This window comes from Ictidomys tridecemlineatus, chromosome 1 (assembly GCF_052094955.1).
Source record: "Ictidomys tridecemlineatus isolate mIctTri1 chromosome 1, mIctTri1.hap1, whole genome shotgun sequence".
Taxonomy (NCBI): Eukaryota; Metazoa; Chordata; class Mammalia; order Rodentia; family Sciuridae; genus Ictidomys; species Ictidomys tridecemlineatus.
In genome coordinates, this window is record NC_135477.1 from 188221762 (window position 1) to 188245594 (window position 23833).

The 23833-nt window shown below is 41.2% G+C and overlaps 1 protein-coding gene across 1 annotated transcript in view; it reads left to right on the forward strand.

Annotated features, from left to right (window-relative positions):
• Positions 1 to 23833, forward strand: part of LOC101976603 (uncharacterized) — a 115321-nt gene that overhangs the window by 47650 nt on the left and 43838 nt on the right. The window contains 5 exon segments of the mRNA XM_078023072.1: positions 11739 to 11865; positions 12128 to 12188; positions 12750 to 14081; positions 14164 to 14272; positions 14467 to 14589. Of these exon segments, the coding sequence (XP_077879198.1) occupies positions 11739 to 11865; positions 12128 to 12188; positions 12750 to 14081; positions 14164 to 14272; positions 14467 to 14589 (1752 nt within the window).

The following is a 23833-nucleotide window of genomic DNA, read 5'->3' on the forward strand; positions in this document are numbered from 1 at the left end:
ATATATACAGAACTCCATGCACCTGTTCCCATACCTTTATTTGTTTAGTTTTTTACGCTGTGCTAAGGATTGAACCCAGTGCCTCACACATGCTAGGCAAGTGCTCTGCCTTTGAGCTATAGCTTCAGCGCTGAAGAGCTTGCTTTTGAGTTGATTCTCTATTGATTTCCTATCAGTTTCATTGATGTCTTTAATTATATGCTAGCATCAGATGTAGGTTCTCCTTGCTGTTTGTTCTTTAGTTCCTGAAGTGGAAGGATGAAGGGTTGATTTTTATTCTTTTATAATGTAAGCCTTCAGCACCTCTAATTCTCCCTAAGCCCTGCCTGTGCTCTGTTCCACAAATTTTCCTAAGATGCAGTTTCAGTTCTTTTCCTTTGAAATATTCAGACTGATCCTGAGACACCCTTGACCCATGTGTTGTTTAGAACTTTGGGATTTGACCTGCAGATATCTGGAGGTCGCCCAGCTGTGTTTCTGTTACTGATGCCATGGTAATTCCAGTGTTCCTGGTGCCATGTTGGGATTTGGTAGTCTTCTGCACTAATGCCTGTTGTGGCTGAAGGTGACTGGTCATGGAGACTTCCCTGTGATGTTGAGAAGGATGTGTGCTGGGCTGCTGTTGGCCAAGTGCCCTAGAGGTACCTGTGGTGGGTGTGCTGTTGAGCTAGACTGACACCACGACAGCTCTTCTGTGTGCTTCAGCTGTCACTCACTGTCAGATGATTGCCGCTGACTCCTTCTGTCACTGGATTTCACGGTGTGTCCATGTGAGTCTCTCAGTTGTTCATCATGTGTTTTGACCTGTTGTAGGTCGTACATCTTAAAAGATTCAGGCAGTTGGTTTTAAGTCTTATTAGTGAGTCTAGTGTCCATGTTTTCTCAGTAGTGGTTTAACTCAAGCATTTTTTTCCCATTGGTGAGATGTACTTTGCTCTTTATGTGTATTCCTTATTTTGTTGCTTTTGCAAATTGGGTATTTGAATATTATAATCGTTTCTCCTCTGAAATCAGTTGTTCCCTCTATTCAGAGTTTGCCCTTGTTTGTTGAAGACTGTAGCCATTGTGTGTAGTGACTTTCCAGAGTATTTTTGGAGACAGTAGTTTAGTTGCTAAGTGTACTCAGAGGGTCTATCTTACCTTGTGTTGAGCTTGAATTTTAATGGAGTTCCATGAGGAAACAGCTAGAAAGAAAACAAGAAACAGCAAGAGCTCAGCTCCTCCAGGGCCTGTGGATAGTGGAGCTGGGGCTGCTGCTTTAACACATGGTCATGCTGTTTAAAACCCCTTCAACCTCAGTTCTCTGCAGACCTGAGCCTGGAGAGCAGCCTGTGGTCAGCATATGGGTCTTGGTCCTCTCTGAAAGAATTTCTCTTGGCCTGGGTGGGCTTCCACCCTGGTATACCAGGGTGCTGTGAATACTCATTTCTTCTTTTTTTTCTGTAGTAGGGATTGAATACAGGGACAATCTACTACTGAGCTACATTCTCCAATCTTTTTTTTATTTAGAAGCAGGTTCTTGCTGTGTAGCCCTGCATAGACTGCAACATGTTATCCTCCCATGTCAGCTTCCTAAATCCCTGCAATTTGAGCCACTGTGCCCATCTGAATACTCTAGTTTTTTGTTTTTGTTTTTGGATATCAGGGATTGAACATGGTAGTGCCAAACCACTGAGCAACATCCTCAGCTCTTTTTATTTTTTTGAGACAGGTTCTCTCTAAGTTACTTAGGACTTAGCCAAGATCTAAGGCTGGCTTTGACTTGTGATCTTCCTACGTCAGCCTCCTAAATCACTAGGATTTGAGCTGTTCACCACCTTACCTTGCCTGAATATTGTAATTTCTCAGAATATATTTTATTGTACCTTTCTCTCTCACACTTCACATTGTGATTTTTTTGTTTTGTTTAAACAACCACATGTAGGATTGATTTTTTTTTTTTTTTTGCGGGGGGGTACTGGGGATTGAACTCAGGGTCAGTCAACCACTGAGCCACATCCTATTTTGTCTTTTATTAGAGACAGAGTCTCACTGAGTTGCTGAGCACCTCACCATTGCTGAGGCTGGCTCTGAACCTGTGATCTTCCTGTCTCAGCCTTCCAAACTGCTGAGTGAGGGAAGCAGTGGCAGTGGCTGTGGCAGCAATGGTGGTCATCAGGGCAATAATTCCATCACTGATGAGGCTAATTGCACATCTTATCTGGTACAGGATCTCATTCAGAAGGTTCTTCATCTCCATGTCCCATGGACTCCTCCACTGTCTGGACAGGTTCACTGGAAGCCAGATTTCTGGGGGCACTCTGAAGAAAAATATACGTTTAGCTTTCATAGCAGGAGTTAGACAATTTATTGACTGCACAAGGGATCTCTGTATGAGTGATATTTATGCCATCAGTATCACTGATTATTACCATGGCAAAAGGTGGCATAACACAAGCTTGTGCATAGTGGGTATGGGTATCATTTGGGATAAAGGTAAATCCATGGCTAGGGCCTTGGTTCAACATCGACCCATCATCCATCCGTCTGCTGCCCATTTGATGGGTCTAGAAGCCAGCAATATTGTTGTGATATCCATCATGCCATATTGAATTTCTGCATAACAGTAACAGATTGTCCCATGTAGCAGTTACTGCAGTAGCCTGTATGGCTTTTGGGCCTATTAGATGAATTGCAGGGAGCTGTGCCCACCCAAGTGCACAGGTATTGTTCTTCCCTGGAGATATCTCTCTTATCAAGTAGAAGAGGTCTAGATGTGATGCATTGATTCCAGGGAGTGGTGTCATTATCTGAGGGGGACTTCCCAAAAAGCATCTTAGGACATGTTGGCAATAAGTGTTTTTTTTTTTTCATTTGCAATGGGGGAGTCTATAGCTCTAGGTAGCATTAACTATAACTCTAAGGTCAGTGAGAGACAGCCCAACATGTGACTTATTATAGTGATCTACAATAATTTCATTAGCAAAAGCCAAGCAAAGGGGGTTGTCCTGATTGTAGGTCTCATTATCAACTATGGAGAAACAAATGGGCAGAGCATGCATGGAAATGCTGGTATTTCACTGCACAGTTAATTAAGGATCGATAAGATTAGAGTTATTGGAAAAGAGCTTAGGTAGGTGTCTTTCCCAATTGGCCACCACTTTTAGTGGTGGCCTAGTGATCAAAGCCCAATTTACCTGACAGGAAGCTTCACTGTTAGCAGTGAGCGCTGCATACAATAGGACCACCATCATAGGCCCAGGGATGGGGTTGCCAGCAGGTGAAGGGGCCATTCTGGTGGCGTGGTCAACAAGACCTTTAATATCACCCCAGGTTACTTTACATGAGGTCCATTTGTGTTGAGTCCTTTGCTTTCCTCCAGAGTTAGTTCCTTCATTTTCTTTTTTTTTTTTTTTTAAAGATTTATTTTTTCATCAAATTGCTTCAAAGGAAAGTTTTTTTTTTTTCTTTTGAGGGGGGGACAGAGAGAGAGAGAGAGAGAATTTTAACATTTATTTATTTTTTCTTAGTTCTCGGCGGACACAACATCTTTGTTGGTATATGGTGCTGCTGAGGATCGAACCCGGGCCGCACGCATGCTAGGCGAGCGCGCTACCGCTTGAGCCACATCCCCAGCCCCCTCCTTCATTTTCTTGGTTGGGGGTTCTGGGGGTCCAGGGCTTGACACTTCTGGCATGCACCCAGATGGGGTGAGGCGCCTATTCTGGAAAAACACCTGTAAACCCTTGACCCATGGTTAGGACAGGACCTGGACTATTCCATGCCCTTGTTATAAGATCCTTCCATGAGACCACAGGTAGATGGGGGGGCCTCAAGAGGGGGCCCAAAGCTTATGGGCTGCTGTTTCTATAGAAGATTTTGAAATGGTGAGAAAATTTAGAGTGAATAGGGTTTTGTTCATAGCATCGTGTGGGGAGCTAGTGTAGTTTCCCTCTCCCTGCTTTTGGAGTATGGTCTTGAGTTCCCTGTGTATGTGTTCCACAGTACCCTGAACCTAATGATTATAGGGCAGGCCAGTTCCACATTTTATGTGCCAGATAGAGCAAAATTTCTTGTAGATTTTGCTTGCATAGGCTAGGCCATTGTCAGTTTCTATAGAGAAAGAAACTCTCATGATCCCAAAGCATTTAAGCAGATGGAAGATGATTTTTTTCATGGTTTTTCCAGTAGAAGGTGTAGCCATAATAAAACCTGAGTAGGTATCAATGACTACGTGAACGTATTTAAGGTTGCCAAAAGGCAAATAATGAGTAACATTCATCTGCCAAAGGGTGTTGGATTTGAGCCCTCAAGAGCTTACCCCTGTAGGTTGCAAGGATCTGATGGGGAGAAAAGGTACAGAGTTTTTGCATCTTTGACTAGCCTCTTTAGTCAGTTCTGAAAATAATCTAGAGGCTTTAGGCGGATTGTTGGAAATGTGTGTGTAACCCTTGAGTTTGCTCAGTTACAGTGAAGCCCAATGTCATCCCTTTTTGAATCTAGGGCAAATAGAAGGAGGTGCATGTGGTTTGCTAGGGCTATTTGGGCATTCTCTCTGGTGATATCCTATTCCTCCATATCCCCAACAAGTGGAGCAACCTCTTTCTTTACTATTATTTTGTGCTGCTTCAGTGCAACTGCCATGGCTGAGGCCAGCAGAGAGGCTTGAGCTGTTTGTCTCCCTATGTCCTGGGTGGCCAAAATCCAGTCATCTGGGGTGTCATTGCACACTGGTGCGATGGCAGCCCTATGCTCCTCGTTTAATCCTTTCCAGAGTAACTCTTTGTCTAGGGCTTCCCTAGTTCCTACATGGGATACCTTCCCTTCTACCACCTTGTTTACTCTACAGATAAACTGTGGCAAGTCCTCAGTGGCTTTCTGCCTTAGTCCCTGTATAGAAACTGTTCCTCCTCCAGCTGGTAACTTCCTGCAGGCTCTTAAGGCAGAGTTGCACCTGGTTGAACTAATTTGGCAGACCTGTAGCTTATACCACAGGGGAACAGCAGATTCCCTCTTCCTGCAAGCATTTAGCTGGGAGGTTAACATCTGCGATGAGGTTGCGACCTCCTTGCTGCTCATATTCATTATAGAAAAATGCCTTCCATTTTAGGTATGTGGATGGCTCAAGGGTGGCTCTTGCCAAGTCTTTCCAATCCTGTGGGCAGTCTACACTTAGGCTAAGGGTTTCAAGGACTTGTTCAGCAAAGGGACCCCTAGGTCCGTCTTCCTTCACTGCCTTCTTAAACTCCTTTAATATAGCTAGGACATGAGGATACCAGTGTAGTGGCCTTTGAGGGGTGGGGTTCACATTGACTGGGAACGCAGTTGGTATCTCCTGTTCATAGGCACCCCATGCTTGGTCCTTTGTTCAACCTAAGCCTGAGAATGGATTAGATTCTGACCTTGGAGGAGCGGGTACTGGCCAAGGTGGAAGGGGGCCTATAAGGCTCTCCCTTTTACCTTCTCTATCTGTAACTGTCCCATTAGATTTGACAAAGAGCAGTAAATTTTCTTTAGCTTAATCGTGTCTGGCCCCTTTTCTGTTTGTTGTGGTTCAAAGGACTTTGCATCAGAGCTTACCTGTGATTCTTCCTCCCTTTGTCTTGTTCTCCTTGTTCCCCTGCCTCTGATGCCATAACCAGACGGGTTACACCCTTTGTGCCCCAGAGATTGCTGTGTTGCTGTGACAATTGAAAAGGAATGAAGAGGCAGGGTGTATCCCTGCCTAACTTCTGCTTGCCTTGCATTAACCATAATTCTTTCCCTTATACTTGGATCAAACACATCAGCTGCTTTCACCCAGGGATTTGTGTCAATTACCACATCCCCAAATTTGGGCTTCTTTTCTATTTAGTGTTAATCCTCTCATGCTAAGGAGGGTGTGCAGCAGCTTTGAGTCCTTAGTGGAGGTTGGTAAGTTGCCCATTTTTCCCTGTTTCCCCGGGGTCCAACACCTGCACTTACCTGCTTGCCTCAGGTCCCTCTGCAGGCGCCAAATGTGGGCTCTGTTGATCCAGCCAAAGCCCACCAGACACCTGAGGAGGGTGTGGTGAGTCGAAAAGACCTCCAAAGACCAATTTCACAGAACTCGATCCACTTTATTACTGCATAGGCAAAGTTTTTATAATTATCCAATGAGCTACCAACATACTTATGAGGGACAACCAATGGGCTAATAGGTCAGTGGCAAAAAAGCAGAAGGAAAGGAACATGCTGTGCATGGGGAGGCCAATTACCATGGTGATGGGGCTGAGTGCGGTTAACTAACCATGGTATCTGGATTCAGTGTGCTGAACTCTGAGAGCCCCTCACATTTGTAACATAGGCCACTTTTCAACTCCTGGGCCCAACATATTTTATTTAGAGACAGGGTCTCCCTGAGTTGCTTAGTGCCTCGCCATTGCTGAGGTTGGCTTTGAACTCCCCATCCTTCTCAGTCTTCCAAGCTCCTGGGATTACAAGTGTGCACACCATGACCACCTAGAAGTTGATTTTTGATTATTAGTTTATTTTATTGTTTTGTATATGAATTTTTCACTGCTGACTTGGGGAACATATCTTACTCATGGATACACGCAGGCTTTTGTGTACTGCTGCTATAAATATTGCAACACAGGATTTCATGTGGACCTACATTGTGAACTTCTTTGGGTTACCCCAACTTTGGGAAATGGCTTGGGTTCCAGGAGCCACCACTCTGACCTATTTGATGTGATTGATCACTTCAATCTGTGAAAGTTGAGGGGTCATGGGCCTGGTTTGTGTGAGACCTGTGTGTATTTGAGTATGTGTTAAGAGCTATGGGATTTATCAGGTATCCATCTACACCAATGTAGCCGATTTTCTGGTAGGAGCAGCATCTGAAAAAACCCCATCCGATATTCTTGTCCACTTGTAGTAGATACTCGAGGAAACATGAATGCAAATGAGATGTGCACTGTGTCAGGTGGTCAGTGTTGATGGGCTGAACCTCAGTAAAGGGTACAGAGGCTGCACTTTCTCCTCCTATCTTGGTGCCTGTGGCTGTTCTCTCTGCAGGTGATAGTCTGAGTTGCCTATGCCCACCTCCATCTGCTTGATTTTGTCCCACTGTCTGGGGCTATGTGAGTTGGCTGAAGTCTGGAACACAGGGATTTTTTCCCTGGCTTCTCAGGTAGCACTCCTCTTGCTGTGTTGTCTGGAAGTGGTGAGAGCAGGCATCCTTGACTTGTTTTTGTTTTCATGGAGACAGCCTTTCATCCTTCAGAGTAGCCTTCAGTGTAGGTTTTGTAGATCTCTGGCACTTTTTAAGGTGTTTCATTTTATTACAGTTAGGTTTGCATCCTTATGTCAGAAGGAGTTGAGCTTTGTCAGAAGGACTTGAGCTTTGTCAGCTGGTTTTTCTTCATTCTTTCAAGTTTTCAACTCCTTTCCAGGTGCACAATGTGCAGTTATTTTCTACAATTCCTTCCAGTGCCATTTCACCTGCTGATGGTGTTCTATGAAGGACAACATTTTCCTTTCTAATGCTGATTCACTTTTAAGTTGCACATGTGGATGAGGTGCAGTGAGCTGGTTGCTCACCTGTTTCATTGCATCTTAATCAGATCAGGGCACTAGCTCTTCCATTCCTAACATTTATCATTTCTTAGAGTCAGTGGACTGCTCCCCATCTTTATTATGAAAACCACAGTGTCATGTTGTGCACTATGGCCACCTTTTCTGCTGGAGAGCAGAAGTGCTGGCTCCTCCTGAGTGGACTCTGGTACCTGATACCCAGGCCTGCTGTCCCCTCTCCTCTCTCCTCCTCATCTCTGCTGAATACCCTTGTACTTTCTGTGAAGCCAACTTGGAGCTTTGTTGTGTAAGAACACACAGTCGGTGTCTCTCTGTCTTCCTGACTTATTTCACTTAGGATGGTATTCAATAGTCCTGGCTTCATTGCTGCAAATGAAAGGACTAAAAGCTATTTTTGGTGAAATTAGGTTTATCTATTATTCTCATGAATCAAATGGATGGTACTATATCCCAGAAACCATCCCCAAATCCAGTGTTGTGAGACATGTGGTCTGCATTTTCTTCTAAGAATTGGTGAGGTTCACATGTTACTTCAGGACTTTGGTCCCCATGGATCTCATGTATGCGTGTGCTGTGAGGGGAGTGTCTGACTTTAGGTGCTGCCATGAACATCCAGTTTCCCAGCCATTCATTCTCCAGAGATCCTGGTCCCCTGGAATGACCCTGGCCCCTTGAGAGACATCATTTTCTTCTGTGTATCTGCATGGTCCTGGGTCACCCTGTCCTCCTTCACTGCTCTGTGTGTCTGCCTTTAAACCAGGTCTACACTCCCTTTGTTACTCCTTTAAAGCAGGTTTTGAAATCACTTTATACTTTATTTTTCTTCTTCCATTGTTGAGTTTTTTTCAATTCCACGTGAATCTTAGAATAGTACTTCTTATTTTGTATAAAAATGTCATTGGTAATATGAAAAGCAGTGAATTGACCTCATGGTTGATTTTTAAGCAGATTTACAATTCTTTGAGCTCACAAACACTAGATATTTTTATATGTATCATTTCTTTCAGAAACATTTTGTGGTTTTTGTTAAGTCTTCTTGGTAATTTCTAAATACTTTTACTCTTGATCTTCTGTGATGGCTTTCAGGTTGCTTGTGTTTTAGTGGATGTAAGTGTGTTGTGTTTATTGTGGTAGTGTACAGCTTGGCTTTATTTTTCAGTTCCAGGTATTTGCATTTTCTTCTTCAGCTCATGCACAGTTTAGAATTTTCTACTTAGGAGATCATTTCATGGCTTTGTTTCTAAGAGCCTCAGCCCTTCCTCCTCCCTGACCTAGGCAGGAAGATTAGGGGGAGCCAGACCCAGTGTTTCTTTTTCCCCACAAGTTTTGGCTGATAATGTCTTGGGTGACTCAGCCTTGGAGAAGTAGTTTTCTTTGAATGTAGGTTCAGGAAGATAGAGTTCTCTGGGTGTGCTGGAAATGGCTCCTTTTCCTCCCTGTGCTGGCAGCAAAGGGCAGGTTTTTGTGATCTTGACTGTGTGAGCTTGGCAGCTCACACAGGAGGAGGTAAGACGTTGTGAATTTGTGAGGACCTCTAAGAATACACAGAAAAAGTCTCTAGGCTGCAGGTCATGGTAAATTTCAGGTGTGAGGAAATACCACTAGAGGAGCAGCCGCCCTGCTCTCCCCACTACCCACATCCTGACTGAGGGGCGCTGGGCCTGGAGTGGGTGTCAGTGCTCATGTGCTTGGCCTTCTCCTGGGCTTCTCTGCACCCAGAGGTGGTCCTTTCTCCATAGGCAGCTTTCACCTTCTGTCCCATGTCTGGCTATTTCCCATTTGAGTCATATGTTGATTATTCTCATTCTGGACCCTGGTGTGTGTGTGCACGTGCTCCATCTCTCCGTGTGTGTGTGTGTGTGTGTGTGTGTGTGTGTGTGTGTGTGTGTCTCTCTCTCTCTCTGTGCCAGGGTTTGAACTTAGGGGCGCTTAACCACTGAGCCACATCCCCAGCTTCTTCAAATATTTTATTTAGAGCCAGGTTGTTGCCCATTTGCTCGGGGCTTTGCTATGTTGCTGAGGCTGGCTTTGATCCTGCATTCGATTGTCCTGCCTCAGCCCCCTGAGCCGCGTGCTCGCCACCCTAACTCTCTGTGTCGCATATTGCAGGTGTCTCCCCTCTTGCAAATGTTTTCATCTTTTAATTCCTCTAATTTTAATGTTTGTATTTCTCATTCTTCATTACTGCTTACTCTTGTTATGTGAAAGTGTTTTCCCTATTCCTCTAGGAAAATATTTCCTGTAAGCTTCTGAAAGTGTTTTAGTTTTGTATTTCACATCAGAATCTGTAATGAATTTATATTTTGTCTACGGAATGGAGGGAAGTAATGCATTTTTTAAAAATTAGATACCATTTTGACTCACCTTCTGAATTGCTTGTGAATGTCTCCACTTGTATACCTTACCTGTTATGTTATTACTCATCTATATGAATTCCAAGGCACTGATTTTTTTTTCTTTGTTCTCTCAATTTATTGCTCTGCTAATTCTACGCTGTTTCCAATAGTATAACTTAGATGTTCTTTATTTATCGTCACAATGTTTAAGTGACACCAGACTATAAATAAAGAACATCTAAGATATACTTTTGGAAACAGCATAGGATTAGCAGAGAAATGATTAGATAATTAATCAGAAGAAATTATCAAGTTAAAAATTCATTTTTTTTCTCACCATTGCACAAACACCAAAGTGTGTTTACACAGTCCTAGAAGGAATAGCCTATTACAGACTTAGGCTTTGTGGAGACGGTGCTTCTCAGGTACAGCCTTGCACAGCAACTTACGTTACAAGATACCAAAGGTGATCATGCAGTATGTTTGTTTGTACCACCATCAGTATAAACACATCAGTTATCCCTTTACTACTGATAACCATGTATATGTAACCCATTATTAACCCAAAATATCTTTGACCAAAACATAGTCATGTGGCACATGACTATATATTGGAAAAGCCAACAGTCTGCTGTCTACCACAGTTGGATAGGTGTTGCACATTTCTTATTTTCATTTGGCTTGGAAATGTACTTACTGGTGATTACTAGATATTCTGTTTGTTAAATGTCATTAAAGGTATTTAACACTTATCCAACTGTATGTTAATATTAATCAGAAGAAATTATCAAACTGTTTATTGATCACTGTTGTTGCTTACTAGTTGGTTAAATTTGATGTTGAGTAAAGCACCTACAAATTCTACTTATTCTTTTGCTGTAGTCACACAGGATGAGCTCAATCCCGAGTTACCATGTTGTGAGTACCTGGATGAAATGTGGTCTACTAGTGCAGTTCCTAGATTCTTTGCTCAGAGGGTTCTGTTTTGGTGGGATGGACTTTGATTCTTTAGGTTCTAACATAAGAGTGGAACAAAATATAGAATTTCCAAAGGAAAGTAAAGATTCACTTTGCTGGGATCCTTTTTAAAAATTTTTAGTTCCCCCATCCAGCAAAGATGCAACTTTGTCAGCCACCTTTTGTAAGGATAGACACTATCAGGACTAATATTACCTCTCTTCCAACATGAGATAGTAGGGCTTCATTATTACTGGTGGTGTTAGACATGCACCCTATTAAGATGTTAGGGGTGTTCTGGGAACATACCTTATTATACCTTTGTCCCACAATGAGAAGGGTGTGTTTGCTTTGCTGATACTTTTATGGATCAGTTTAGATCTTATATTGGAATGCCTCTCTTTGAGGAAGTGAGTGTAGACAGAAAGCAGTTGTTTTTGTTTTTGTTTTTGTTTTTTTTTTGGTTGAAGACAGATAGCATGCCTTATTTTATGTGTTTATTTTTGTGCCGTGCTAAGGCTTGAAGGAAGTACCTCACAAATGCTAGGCAAGTACTCTGTTTCTGAGCTACAGTCCCAGCCCTGAGTACAAATATGGACTAAATACTTGGAGGCCATAGAATCATGAGAACATCTCACATGTCTAGAATAGAGCCCTTATGTCTTCAGTCTCTTGTGGCCTGCACTACATTTTTATTTTTATTATTTTTAACTATTGATAGATCTTTATTTTATTTATTTATATGTGGTGCTGAGAATCGAACCGAGTGCCTCACACATACCAGGTAATGTGCTACTGCTGAGCCCCAGTAACCCCCCTTTTTAAAAATTTTTAAAAGTTGTTGATAGACCTTTATTTCTTTCATTTAAATGCTGAACTACTTTTTTTTTTTTTTTGATGATATTTTAGACCTCAGTGTTCTTTGAAGATGTGGCTGTGAACTTCACCCAGGAGGAGTGGGCTTTGCTGGATCCTTCCCAGAAGAATCGCTACAGAGATGTGATGCAGGAAGTCCTTAGAAACCTGGCTTCTATAGGTAAGGATGATATTTTATTACATATTGAAAGACAGAGCACCTGGGAGTCCCCCCACCCACTCACTTATGGAATGAGAAGGTGGAAAGGGAGTACTTTTAGGAAAAAATGGGGCCTAATGTCACTGCACTGTACAGCATAAATACCATAATTCTTTTTTTTCCTCTTTTATTATTTTTATGCTTTAGTTATCCATATTATAAATCCCATAATCCATTCTGAAATTATGATAATTTTAATCACTGTTCTGGGTGTATGTCTTAGGATTCAAATGGGAGAACCAAAGTGCTGAAGATCAGAACACAAATCCTGGGATAGATCTAAGGTAACTTGTATTCATGAGAGGAACAGAGAACCCTGGAGGAATCCTAACATATCCTATAATTTTACAAACAAGCAAAGTAAGCAAGCATGGTATGAACTATATTTATTCTTTTTAAACCCCAAACATGAACTTTAATGTAAGATACACATTTAGTGTTTTCAAAATAATTGATTTTTTTGGCAGAGCTAACAAACTGCATTTATAATACCACTGTTTTCATAGTAACTACGAGAAGCAGTCTCACAAAGTAGTCATGATATTGACTTTCAAACAGTTTAGACATGACAGAAAACCAGTACTTTCCCTGATATTAGTGTAAGTCCAATGCCTATAAATAAATATAATATTGTTAATTAGCCAACCATAAATTGTACTTGTAGTTGTTTTTTTTTGTTTGTTTGTTTGTTTTTTACAGGAATCTTATGGTAGGCTCTGGAAAAATTTAAAAAGATATTTCAGGGAGATTCCAACTCTTAGTCTTAAAAGGACACTCCTGCTAGAAATTCCATGTGAAAGCAGTATGTGTGGACAGGTCTTCATATATAATGTTTTCCTAAACAGGCACATCATATCTCTCTCTGCAAACAAACCACATGAGGATGAGGAGTATGGAGGAAAGCCATATGAATTTAAGCAGAACAGAAAATCCTTTATTTCTCTCACAAATGTTCAAAGACAATTGTCAGAGCACACTGTAAATGGATCGTATGGTTGTTTGACCTGTGCAAAAGAGTTTATTTGTCCCAGGTGTATTGAGAAATCTCGATGATCTCATACTAGAGAGAAGATATATGGAGGCAAGCAATGTGGGAAAGCCTTCAGTACTTCAAATTGTCTTCTGTTACATGTACAAACTCACACTGGAGAGGCGGCTTACACATGTAAACAATGTGGAAATGCATTCATTAGTCTGGCTAATCTTAAAGTACATGAGGAATGTCATAATGGGGAGATTATGAGATGTAAACAATGTGGAAAAGCCTTCAGTTGTTCCAGTTCCCTTCAAAAACATGAACAAACTTATGCTGGAGAGAACCCTAATCAATGTGAACAAGGTGGGAAAGCCTTTGTTATATCGTCTAAGCTATACACACAAGAACAAACACATAGAGGAAAGAAGCTATATGAATGTAAACAATGTGGAAAAGCCTTCACTAGTTCTTCTTATCTTCAGATTCATAAACGAATTCATACAGGAGAGAAGCTCAATGAATGTAAACAATGTGGTAAAGCGTACACTACTTCATCTTACCTTCAAAGACATGAATGAACTCATACTGGATTGAAGCCCTATGAATGTAAGCAGTGTGGCAAAGCCTTCACTTAGTCCAGTCACCTTCAAATACATAAAAGAACTCATGCAGTAAAGAAGCCCTATGAATGTAAACAATGTGGAAAATCCTTTTGTAGTTTTTCTTACCTTCAAATACATGAAGGAACTCATACTGGAGAGAAGCCCTATAAATGTAAACAATGTGGGAAAGCCTTCACTTTTTCCAGTCACCTTAAAGTGCCTGAACGAACTCATACTGTAGAGAAGCCCTATGAATGTAAACAATGTGGTAAAGCCTTTGCTACATCTGGTAACCTTCACTCACATGAACGAACTCATACAGGAAGAAAGCCCTATGAATGTAAACAATGTGGAAAAGCCTACAGTAGTTCTACTTGCCTTAAAATACATGAAAGGACTCATACTGGAGAGAAGCCCTATGACTGTAAGCAGTGTGGCAAAGCCTTTACCCAGTCCAGTCACCTTCACTCACATGAACGAACTCATAGGGGAAAGAAGGCCAATGTGGGTAAACAATCTGGTAAAGCCTTCAGTTGTTCCACTTATCTTCCTGTGCATGAAAAGCCTCACACTGGAGATAAGCCCTATCAATGTAAATAGTATGGTAAAATTTTCATTTTTTTCCCTTTTCCTTTGAATGCATGAACTATCTCTGTGGAGAAAGGCCTTATAAGTGTAAATTGATGACCTTGGTAAAACCTTCAGTAGTTTGACTTATTATGAAAGATATGAAAAATCTCATACTGGGGAAAAACTTTATGGATGTAAACAATGTGGGAAACCCTTCACTTAAACCTTTGGGCTTTGTGTACATAAAAATATTTATACAGGGGACGACCCTATGAATGTAAATGGTGTGTTAAATCCTTCACTGATTGTGCTTATTTTCATGTTGTGAATGAACTCATACTGGGGAGAGGCCTCAGGAATGTAAACAATGTGGTGCAACCTTTCCTTATTCCAATTCATTTTGAAAAACACTAGGGAACACACACTGGAGAGAGATTGTATGAATGTAAACAATCTGGAAAAACATTCAAGATTTCCACTCACCTTCAAGTGTATAAATGCACACATACTACAAAGAAACCTTATAAATATAAGCAATGAAGGAAAGGTTTCATGTATTCTTATCAGATTCCAATCATAAATTCACACTGGATAGAAGCCTTATGAATGTCAACAATACGTGAAAGCCTTCCATTGATCTTCCTACCTTCAAATACAAGAACAAATGCTGGTTAGAAGCCCTTCAAGTATAAACAATGTAGAAAAGCCTTTATTTGTGGCAGTTACGACATGAAATAACTCACATAGGAACAAAGCTATACTAATATAACAAAGCTATACTAGTATAAACACTCAGAAATACCTTCTTTCCTTACTCCTAATAAGTATTAAATAAATGGTAATGTAGAAATGCCCTTTGAATGCAATAATTGTCACAAATCATTCAACTTTCCTGGTCATCTTCAAATACATGAAAGTATTCACACTACAGAAACTCTGAACATTAAAAATATGGTCAATCAGTGCTCCAGTTGCTTTAAAAGCCATTTCACTCATAGTGGAAAAGAAACCCTCTAAATATCTGTTATTTACCTCCTATACATGAAAGGTAATGGAGCAAAGAATTGTGTGAAAATTTTGAATTTCTTCAGGTCCTTTGAAGAACAATTGCACAGGGTGAGAAACTGAACCAGAAATCTGATAGAGTTTTCATGAATTCCAGTTTGATTTTTGTGTCAGATTTCCACTGCACTGATGAAAATACCAGAGAAAATTCAACCAAAGGGAGGGAAGATTTATGTTGGCTCATGGTTTTATAACATTCAGTCCATCATGGGCTGACTGCCTTGCTTTAGCCCCGAGGTCAAGCAGACCATGGGATGCAATGGTGAAGTGGGGTAGACCTACTTATCTCATGGCAGCTGGGAAGAAGAGAGAGAATATGAATTAAGTATATCACTAGTTACCTCGCAGGTTTTATTGTGCAGACCTTAGTTGTGGTCTTTCTATTTTCTGTGATGCTGCTTCCCTTGATAATATAGTGTGCACTTGTGGTGGGGTTCACATCTTTGGTGCCTCATGGTCCAGGTACTGATTAGTAAAGGAAGAGAAAACAATGATGCTAGCTTCTAAGAAAACATGAGAGAGGCTACTACCTCAAGTGTTCTGAGGGCAAAATCCCTAGTCAGCGTGTGGGTTTTCCTTAGCAATGCTGTCTACCAGCATTGCAAAGTTTTCATGAGAATAAGGTTTGATGACCTTGGAGAAAATGACACTGCATTTTGTGCATTTCCTGAAGATTGAGTTGGTGGCTTCCATTGTGGGTTATTGGATAGCTAAACTCTTTCATTGAACTACACAGAACATGACCACTATTGGGGATGAGATGAAGAGATTTCCTGTGTAAAACCTGCAAGTTTGCATGAATAACTACCCCAAATTTTTCAGAAGCACTTTATGTAGAGAGGAGTAGTTATGGGTAATGGGCTGTTCTAGCAACCTAATAACAATGAAGTTGTTATTAGGGTCTGGCTTACCAAGACCCTTGAATACTACATACTGTGCGTCTAGCTCAACAAGTGTGATGATCCCCTGGTATCAAGTACAGGATGTTCTTAAGTTGGTCTTCCCCAGTTCTTCCCCACCCCTCTTTGCTCCTTGTAAATCTCAAGAATTCATGTAGAATGTGGACGTAGAAGAATGAAAAGCAATCCCATGAGATGACAGGCCAAACTGTCTGTCTATTGGAGAAGGAGAAGTGTGGGAAGGCAAAAGTAAGAGGTGGCAGAATGGGAAGTGGAAAGAGACAGGGAGAGAACCCACTAACCATGTCCCTCCCTGGACCAGGGTCCAGTACAATGGGACGGAGTCTTTAAAGGATTTGTCTCTTAAGGCCACATTAGAGTAAATGTCTCTGTTCTTATTTTCAATGAATCCCCAAAGGATAATTGAGAATAATATTGAGATGAGGTATTGGAGGAAAATTATTGATATTCTTACATCTGGCGGGTAGGTGGAGGGAAGGCATGAATATTATTCACATATTTGACCTTGTGTTTTCAGTTTCCTGGTGTGGACACTGAGCTCAAGGGAATGGGGAATAGTGTCCCAGAAGGCAAGATACGTTCAATTCCTGAATTCTAACTGCTCCTACTGTGGAATCTGCATAATATACTAACTTCCTTCCTATGTATTCAGAGGCAGACTATTGTAAACAGAAATTGCATTAGGGGATGAGCAATTAGAAATTTATGTTGATTGACTAAATATGCTATATGGTCACATGATTCATTTAATCCACATGTAAGTAATTTATTAATATGAAAATGAATCCTAAAGTTTGAAAGAGCTAACTACTAAAGAATAATAATACTTAAATTTACAAATTTGTAAATAAGTCTCTGAAATTTGAGGATATTATGTTCTTAAAACATGAACATGTTCCACCAGATAAACAAGACAATAGATTACAATAGAATTCAAAGAGTTAAACCCACACAGATTGTCATTTGATCCTAGACAAGTGTGCCAAAAATAGAGAAAGAACAGCGTTTATTATAAAAAAAAAAGTGCTGGGAAAACTTGTTATCCATTTGTAGAAGATGAGACTGAATCCCTGTCCCTCACCTTGCACAAAATTCAATTCATGGATGAAAGGGCTATGAATTAGATGATAAGCTATGAATTCCTAGGAGAAAACAGTCAACACTGCAACATGGTTGCAAGCAACAATTTTCTCAGGAGAATTCCTGAATGTTGAGAACTAACTTGATGAATTAATCAATGGGATGGCATCAAATTCAGAATTTTCTGCAAGGCAAAGCAAACAAAAATGTGGATAACCCATAGGAAGAGAATGACTTTCTGAGAAAATGGTAGAATCCAGTATGCATAAAGAACTCCAGCATCTTATAATCAAAAATAACCAAATTAATAAAGAATTAAGTAAACACTTATTAAAAGAAGAAATACATTTGACCATATGTATGTATGTATATATATATATATATATATATATATATATACACACACAACACTTATATAATGAGAAAAAATATATGTATACAGATATAATGCACATATATAATGATAAATTTATCATCTTTAGGAATTAGTGAAATGAAAATCAAAACTACACTACATTTCATCTCACTTTGTATAGAATGACAGTCATTTGAATACAAACAACAATAAATCCTGGAGGTATTGTGGAATAAAATTGATACATTCACACCCTTGGAGGGATTGTAACTGTGGAAATTAGTAGGAAGTTCCTCAAAACACTAGGAATGAAAAACCACATGATACAGCTATATCATCGCTTGGTATTTAACATAAAATATTGAAGTTAGGATATTATAGTGATACATGCATGCCCAGATTTAAAGGAGCACAACTTAAAATATGGAACTGGCCTCGATGTGTATCGGTAGCTGTATGGATAAGAAAATGTGGGGTATATCCACAGTAGAAGCTTATTCAGTCATAAAGCAGGATGAAATTGTTGTTTACAGAAGAATGTATGGAACAGGAGAATATATATGAGGGAAAAAAGTCAACTCAAAGTCAAGGTTCATGTTTTCCCTCATGTGTGGAAGCTACAAAGAAAGGAAATGTATAGAGGGAGCTCTTATGACAATCAGAGGGAGATCAGTAGAGGAAGGGACCAGGCACAACAAGGAGGGAAGGATAAGGAGAAAGAAGAGATGCTGGGAGTGTAATGGCAAAGTTATATTGTTCTACTTTGTGCATCACAGCATTACGTGTAAGTATCATGCACTAAGGAAAATGCAGGAAAATAAGAAAGGGTATATTCCAGCTAATCTGCAATCCTAGTGTCTGAAGTTCTCTGCATCCTATTCCTCCCCTCCTCTTGCAGGCGACCCCAAGGAGGAGTTTTCATCTCAGGGCCAGTGCCAACTGGGAATCACAGCATGCATGGGAAGGCAAGTAGAGAGTGAAGGTTGCAGGTTCCCTCTGGGGTACCTCCATCCCCAAATTTGGAAACAGTACCCATCTCCAGGTGAGTTGCTCCCTGTGTGCATATCCTGACCTATGCTGGGTTATAATGTCCATTGGCTTCGGTAATGGACTGTGGCAACTCATGCTTGTGCTGTTGTCATCCAGGCAGGTGTCCCAAGCCAGTCATCACTACATAGGGCTCCTCATTGTTTCACAAGAGAAATATTGAGAAAGTGGTGACACAAAATGATAACTTAGCTTTTAGGGAAATAAGAAATTATTTTATTCTGAGGCAAACTAAGAAATTAGTTTATTAGTTTTATCATGGCCTTGATAATACACAGATTCATGTTACTGTTCATACCATGTTCCACCATGGAAATGCTTTGATGAACATTTATGCCCATGGAACAAAGACCATGAATCTGTAGGTTTAACAAATTCTTCACTAGGGTCCTTATGTAGGCAGGCAAGGAGACCTGGTTTATAGTTTTCAGAAATTATCTTGTAGAATTTGTAGCTTTAAGATTGATATAGGGAAGAGGTTGGCTAAGCTTAGTGATACATTTTCATAATATCACAAGGATGTTTGATTAGATAAAATAGTTAAAAATACACAGCTTTTTTTTTCTTTTTGTAACAGTGATTGAGTTCAGGGGCACCCAATGATTGAGCCACATCCCCACGCCTATTTTATATTTTATTTAGAGAAAGGGTCATTTTGAACTCATGATCCTCTTGTCTCAGCCACCCAAGCTTGTGCCACCATGCCTGGCAAACAAAGCTTTTAAAGGCATGAGATAGCCCAAAATACGTATGGATCTTGTCATGTGCAATTTTCCTCCCTCCACAGTCATGAGGGTCTGCTTTATAAAGATCTTATACTGTGCAGGATCTCCAATACATATGCCGCTTCAGAGAAGTTCAGCTTCATAATGGACCCTTTGGGTTAAGTACCACAGTATGCATACAGAGCTTGATAGTTTCAATCATAGCATTTGATAGAGAGTCTGAGAGGAAGGAATGTAGTCTTCTGGAAAAGGAAATAGTTCTAAAGCCTTCAAGGAAGCAATCCCTGCATGATGTTAGTGATACTAGCCATTGTGAGCTCGTTCTCAGCTTTAGTCATTTCCATCCTCTGCATCTGACAGCATTTCCCTCCAACATAAAATAGGTATAATATACCCAAAGTACACATGATCAAGATTATACTGTAAAGAAAATGTGGTGAATGAATGGTTAGGTATCCAAACCAACCCCCAAACCTCTTTGTACATCATCATACTCGGATGGGACTGACAGTATGTTTTCCCCCTGTATGCACAGTTATCTGTACTTTGTGAATTACTTCACTTGATGTTTGGAGTATTTAATTCATTATCAGTTTGACTTTTTTCTCCTGGCCAATTTGAGTCCATAGCCATAGATTAGTGTTCAGTACCTGGTTCTAAGAAAGGTTTATCTTTAATGTCCAAATTATTGTAACTCTTATTCCCTCTATGTGTACAGTTTTTATAAGATTCAAAATCTTTGGGAATCCCATATGACAGTCAACAGAGTAGAAGTGACAGTGAGGTGGTAGAATTCCATAGGTCATAGTGCTCCCAAGCATTTTCTGCAGCTGATGATAGTATTTACATCATCAGGAATTTGGGGTTCAAAAAATTGTTCCTATAAATAGTAGTTCACTTGGGTGATTAATAAGGTTAGGTGCAGACTTTGGGATTTGTACCACAATGACAAGGAGTTGATGTCCACTCAGGTTTGTTGCACTGAGAAACAGATTCAGCTACAATAAGTTGACAAAATTATATTTGTTATATGAAATTTGTCATAACTTTCTATCTCCAGGAATAATGAAAAAACTGTTAGGCAGTTGACTAGACCCACATTAGCATGCTTTCTTTTTTCCTTTGCATAATAAGAAAGTTTGTTTTGGCTGGAAAGGTTTGGTATATGAAATACAGAGATTCCCAAAGGAGAGTTGGTAGTTTTGGATCCGTGGTGTGCCCCCAAATTTGCTGTTTATTCAAAAATATCCAGAGGTGAAATAATTAGATTATGAAACCTGTGATCTTATCAATTCATTCTAGTTTGGATGGACTGACTGGGTGGTAAAAGCAGATAGGTGGGGTGTAGGTAGGTGGAATGAGTCACTGGGAGCATGTCCTGGAAGGGTTATTCTTCCTGGAGCACCTCTCTCTCTCCCCCTCCCTCTCTCCTCTTCTTGGCCCCACCATGACCTCAACAGTTTCCATCAGGTTGGTTCTTCCACCCAATAGTGCTGCCTCTCCTTGAGCCCAGAGCAAAGTAGTCAGCCATTTGTGGTCTGAGACCTCTAAAACCAGGAATCCCAAATCAAACTTCCTCCTCTACATTATTTATATTGGATATTTTCGTCACAGTGATGCAGCCAGTGATCAAAATACTGTTCCTTTCTGGTAGACGTGGTTCAGATTGGAGGTGTCTTGCAAAAGCTCACATGTGTGACACTGGAAGTTGGCTTAGAGGTGAAATGATGGGGTGATGAGCATTTTAACCTGATCAGCTCACTAATCCACATTAATGGATTACCTTTGTGGCAACTTAAGAGGTAGGGTGTGGCTGGTGGAGATAGGTAGCTGGCGATGTGGCTTTGCAGGTTATATTTTGTCCTTGGTGAAGGCAGCCCTCTCTTTCTGCTTCCTGAGTGCTACATCCTGAGCTGCTTTTCTTCTCCATGCCCTTCTGACATGGTGTTCTACCTCACATTGTGCCCAGAGCAAGGGAGTCAGCTGGCCATGGACTCAGACCTCTGAAACTATGAGCAACAAATAAACTACCTGCTCTAAAGTTGTTGTCAGATCTTCTAGTCATGGCAGCAAAAAAGCTGATTAAAATTGTAGATTTGGGCTGGGGTTGTGGCTCAGTGGCAGAGTGCTTGCCACACACGTGAGGCACTGGCAGGGTTCGATCCCCAGTACCACTCAAAAATAAATTGACAAAAATAAATATATTGTGTCCATGTATGAATAAAAAATATTTTTAAAAAGGAAAATAGTAGATTTAAAAGTGGTCTTACCACCAGGCATGGTGGCGCACGCCTATAATCCCAGCAGCTAAGGAGGCTCAGGAAGGAGAACTATGAGTTCAAAGCCAGCCTCAGCAAAAGCTAGGTTCTAAGCAACTCAGTGAGACCTTGTTTCTAAAAAAAATAGAAAATAGGACTGGAGATGTGGCTCAGTGGTTAAACCCCCTGAGTTTAATCTCTGGTACCCACCCCCCAAAAAGGGGGTTTTACCAGCTAAAACCTAAAATTTTACTTAAATATAATTAAATTATGAGAGAATTATTCCTTGGCGTTAATGTAAAACCTGAATCTTTTGAAGTTCAAATTTTGATTCCAATGAAGTAGGAGATTTGAGATAAAGAAAAAGGACATTTGTAACAAAACATGACTAATGTGAGTATATAATGTCATAGTGTGTAGGTAACTAAAACTGTTGAGTTTAATATTATTCTTGACATTTAACAAAATATGTCAAGGAAAATCTTACCACCTAGGCACACATATGGCAGATATGATGTTAAGATAACAATAAACAAGAAGTAACACATTTTCTATAAGCAATTAGCACAAAAGCAATCTATTACTAGCAGAATTTCCTGCTTCTTTTTCACTTTTTTTCTTTTCTGAGCCAACTCCTCAAATTTACATTCTAGGACTGACAGCTATCAGGTTCTAGAAAGGCAGGGTAGAAAATTGACATCTAAAAGCTCAGAGTTTGGGCTTCAGGCTCAGCATTGTGTCAAGTACCATCATTTGCCCAATCAGGTGAAGGTGTGTGTAGGTAAAGAGTCTTTAAGACAGGAGAAGGGGCTGGGCCTGGGGCTCAGTGCTAGAGCTTACCTAGCGAGCCTGGTAGGTGGGGAGAATGACAGATGGACAGACATGCCATATCTTCCTCCCACAAGAAGGCTGAGTTTTGGAGGCTACTCCTTAAAATGGACGAGATACATGTCCCAGGCCACTTGGGTTGAAAAGGTGATCTGGGCCTCTGCAGAGTCCCCTGCAAGAACTATTTAGGAGAGTGACAATCCCATACCGGAGTTAGCCCCCTGTCCCCACATTTCATGAGAACCCAGGGTCCATAAGAGAAAATGCAGTGAGCAACTTGTTCCCAAGGCTGCCGCGGGTCTCCTTCCTGGCTGCTTGAGTGCACACAGTTTGGGGCTCTGACCGTCTAGAAGAGTCTCAGCAGGAAGGTGACACCCACAGAGGTGTGCGGTAACCCTGCTGAATGACCAGTGTTCCCCTGATCAGGACAGCCACATGGGCTTGGTGGTTGAGGTAGCCTGTCCTCTGGCAGCAAGGGCAGCCCAACAGCGTAGACACCAAGGTTCCCTAGGAGGGGGATTTGAAATGGAAGGAGAGGACTGAGACCCTGCTGCCTGCCACCAGTGCTATCTAGGCAATCTTGGATGCCTGGCCAGACAAGCACCCAGAGGAGTCCTGTCAGCTCCCAATTTGGCCCAGTTTCAAAGTGAAATATATAGAGAGCCTGGCGGTGGGTTCCCTTGTTCTGGGTGAAGCTCAGGCTACACATGGGCCCTAGGAGACAGACTGCTGGACAGGATCCTGGCTCCATCACTTGCCAGCTCATGTGATGGGTGTGTCTCACCAGAGGCTTGGTTTCCTCTTGTGTGAAGGGGCGATGCTGTGATCATCCTCATTTGTCTACCTGAGAGAATGAAGCACCAACGGTGTGGGAATGCAGTTTATCTGGGCCAATGCGAAGATGATCCCCAGGAGAGTGAAGTTCTGCCCACCTAGACTGTGTGCTCTGGAAATGGCATCTGAGTAATCTGGGTTTACAGATCATTAAGGAAAGCAATGGAGGGAAAATAGGAGGAGGAGGTGGCAGCACACCCGTGGTGGCTGTGCTGTGCTAACTAAGGACAGCAGCAAAGGGGTCTCTGGTGGTGGTATTGAGAATAGTGGTAAATTTGTCTTCTACAGCTTTGGAGTTGTTTTGTTGCCTCACTTGTGGTGAAAGCATGAATGAGATTCAGACTCCATCAGTCCTTCTCGAATTAAGAAATCCTAGGCTGGGGTTGTGGCTCAGTGGTAGAGAGCTTGCCTAGCATGTGTAAGGCACTGGGTATGAAAATCAGCACCACATACAAAAATAAAAAATAAAAATAAAGGTACAGTGACAACTAAAAAATATTAAAAGCAAAAAAGGAGAATAATGAAATCCTGCAGAAGTGTGACGTGTGTGGGAAGGGTGCCCCTGCCTGGCTCCTGCAGGATCACAGGGCTGCACTGCTCTCAAGAGTCCAAGTTAGCCTCAGACTGTGTCACCTGGGCAGTGAGTGGAAACAGGCCCTCAAATCCCCC